The following is a 2,766-nucleotide window of genomic DNA, read 5'->3' on the forward strand; positions in this document are numbered from 1 at the left end:
AGAACATTTTATCGAAAATTTTCTATAAAAGAACATTTTATCGAAAATTTTCTATAAAAGAACATTTTATCGAAAATTTTCTATAAAAGAACATTTTATCGAAAATTTCCTATAAAAGAACATTTTATCGAAAATTGTCTATAAAAGAACATTTTATCGAAAATTGTCTATAAAAGAACATTTTATCGAAAATTTTCTATAAAAGAACATTTTATCGAAAATTTTCTATAAAAGAACATTTTATATAAAAAAATATTTTAATAGAACAATTTATAAAGAAGAACATTTTAAACAAAATATTTCCAAAATAAACAATTTTTATTTTTTTCTTTTGTATAAATGTGTAGAAATAAAAATGCAAATTTTAGCTTAAATAAAAATACCGTTACTTACCTTCATCATGATGGCAGCACTGTATTTTGTAAGTCGCAATTTGCTTACATCTGGCAATATTAAAAATGGAACTGCACCTCCTACAGCTTCCAACACACAAACATACGAACATTCATTCATACATTAAAATTAACAAAGCTTTTCGAAAATAACAAATTTTTACACAAACTTTACTTCATTTTTACCAAATGCTACATTATTTTAAACAAATTTCACTATTTTCTTTATTATAAACCTTATTCTGTTAACAAAAATTAGTGGAATCCACTAGCAGCTCACTAACTGCTACCAAAGTTTGTATTAACCAATTGCTTTTATTACAAGAGACTCAACGAATAATCACTTGATTTCATATTTATTCAAATATATTTTACACTTTTAACACAAAAACACTAATTAAATATTGTTATTAACCACAATTTTCCATTAATTTTACATTTTCATTTCATTTAAACTTTTTCTTACGTTTCTATGCAACTCCCGCTATAAACTGTTTCCATTTTATTTTTCCACAAGGCTGCCATACCGATTTCTCTCAAAATATATGAAAAAAGAACCGTTAGCCCTGAAAATTGTAGTTGGCAACGCGAAAACATTCATTATAAACTAATAACTTTTCACAAATACCACTCTGTGGACACACGTAAACAAAACTGTTTTTGACATATCAAGCGCACACACACAAAAAATAACATTAAAAAGAACAACAACAGTTATAATTGGTCATATTATTTTTCATACTACGAGTGCAGAAATTTTGTGAAGTTTTCTTATTAGCAGCTGAGAAAGAAACAGGAATTTATATATATTTTTAATTTATAATAAATATTTTAACTTTTGTAAACAACGTAGTAAATGTAAAAAACAGCTTGGCAATGCCTATGATACTATTGAGTAAATCTGATGAAGAGTATTTGCAAAAATGTGCCACACAAATGAACTTTGCCTATGGCATCATTATTGGCCAGGTAAGTTGTTGGAGAAGAGTCAGATAACTATATCCGTAAGAAATAGATATATTTTGCTACTTTGACAATAGTATCCAGGTTTGTGAACGTCATCATTTGTTTTTGAATTTTTTTGTTTCACTAGAAAGCTGAACCGGGCAAATATGTGATTGTTCACTTGGCCAAAAACGGCGAAGAGGAAATTGATTTTCCCGTACTTAATCAGGAAGAAGGTGCCGCTTCTCATGGTCCTCAAAAAGTGGAAGATATTGATTTGCAGGCCTTATCAAATCAATGGTTAAGTGCTCATAAAATGATTCCTGGTTCATTTAATATATTGGGTGAGTGGTTGCACTGTAAAGGAACTTACTTTTTAATTACATTCCTACATACTTGTTATGTTTGTTTCTATAGGTATTTTCGTTACTGGCATACGTAAGGATCATATTGATGAACAATCTGAAGAATTTAAAACTGCCAAAAGACTGTTTTATGATATGCACAAGTGAGTAGAAGAAAAACTAAAAAAAAATGTGGTTGGAACTAGAGTAGTCAACTGACTAAGCTATAGACAAGACTTGTTAACACGACAATTGGATTGGGTAGTCAATACTATAGACTAGGCTGTAGACAAGTTTCATAATATATACTACACTATATACTAAGCTATAAACTACACAATGGACTACATGAACTACGCTAAAGACCGACTAGACTACAAACTGGATTATACTCTATAATATAGACTATTAACAACACTGCATGCTACAATTTAGTATAGATTTACTGGATTTTGGAATAGAATGAAGACTATAGACTTGACTATAGATTATGCTATACACTAGACTACAGACCAGACTACAGACAATATTATAGACTAGACTATGACTTGACTATAGACTAGACTATATTATACTATTAACTAGACTAGTTACTTGATTAGATACTGGACTAGATACTAGACTACAAACTAGACTATTGCTTAGACTATAGACTAGATTATAGACTAGACTAGATACTGAAGTTAACTATAGACTATACTTAAGACTAGACTTTAAACTAGACTACAGAATATAATATAAACTAGACTATATACTAAACTATAAACTAGACCGTAGACTAGACTTGACGATAGACTGGACTGGACTCTAGACTAGACTATAGACTAGGCTAAAGACAAGGCTACAAACTAGACTTGACTATAGACTATCGACTACACTATGGACCAGACTGTAGACTAAATTATAGATTAGGCTATAGACTAGTCTATAGACTAGACTATAGACTAGGCTATAGACTAGTCTATAGACTAGACTATAGACTAGTCTATAGACTAGACTATAGACTAGTCTATAGACTAGACTATAAACTGGACTGTAGATTAGACTATAGACTAGTCTATAGACTATAGACTAGTCTATAGACT

At 29.6% G+C, this 2,766-nt stretch overlaps 1 protein-coding gene across 1 annotated transcript; it reads left to right on the forward strand.

The window, feature by feature from the left end:
* Window positions 1–1,082: 1,082 nt before the first annotated feature.
* On the forward strand, window positions 1,083–1,849 carry LOC111675718 (protein odr-4 homolog). The gene is made up of 3 exons (XM_046952521.1): window positions 1,083–1,361; window positions 1,486–1,681; window positions 1,755–1,849. Exons 1-3 carry the CDS (start codon window positions 1,269–1,271, stop codon window positions 1,847–1,849), a joined length of 384 nt encoding a protein of 127 aa, XP_046808477.1. The 5' UTR covers window positions 1,083–1,268.
* Window positions 1,850–2,766: the final 917 nt, after the last annotated feature.

Source organism: Lucilia cuprina, chromosome 5, assembly GCF_022045245.1.
Source record: "Lucilia cuprina isolate Lc7/37 chromosome 5, ASM2204524v1, whole genome shotgun sequence".
NCBI classification, from domain to species: domain Eukaryota; kingdom Metazoa; phylum Arthropoda; class Insecta; order Diptera; family Calliphoridae; genus Lucilia; species Lucilia cuprina.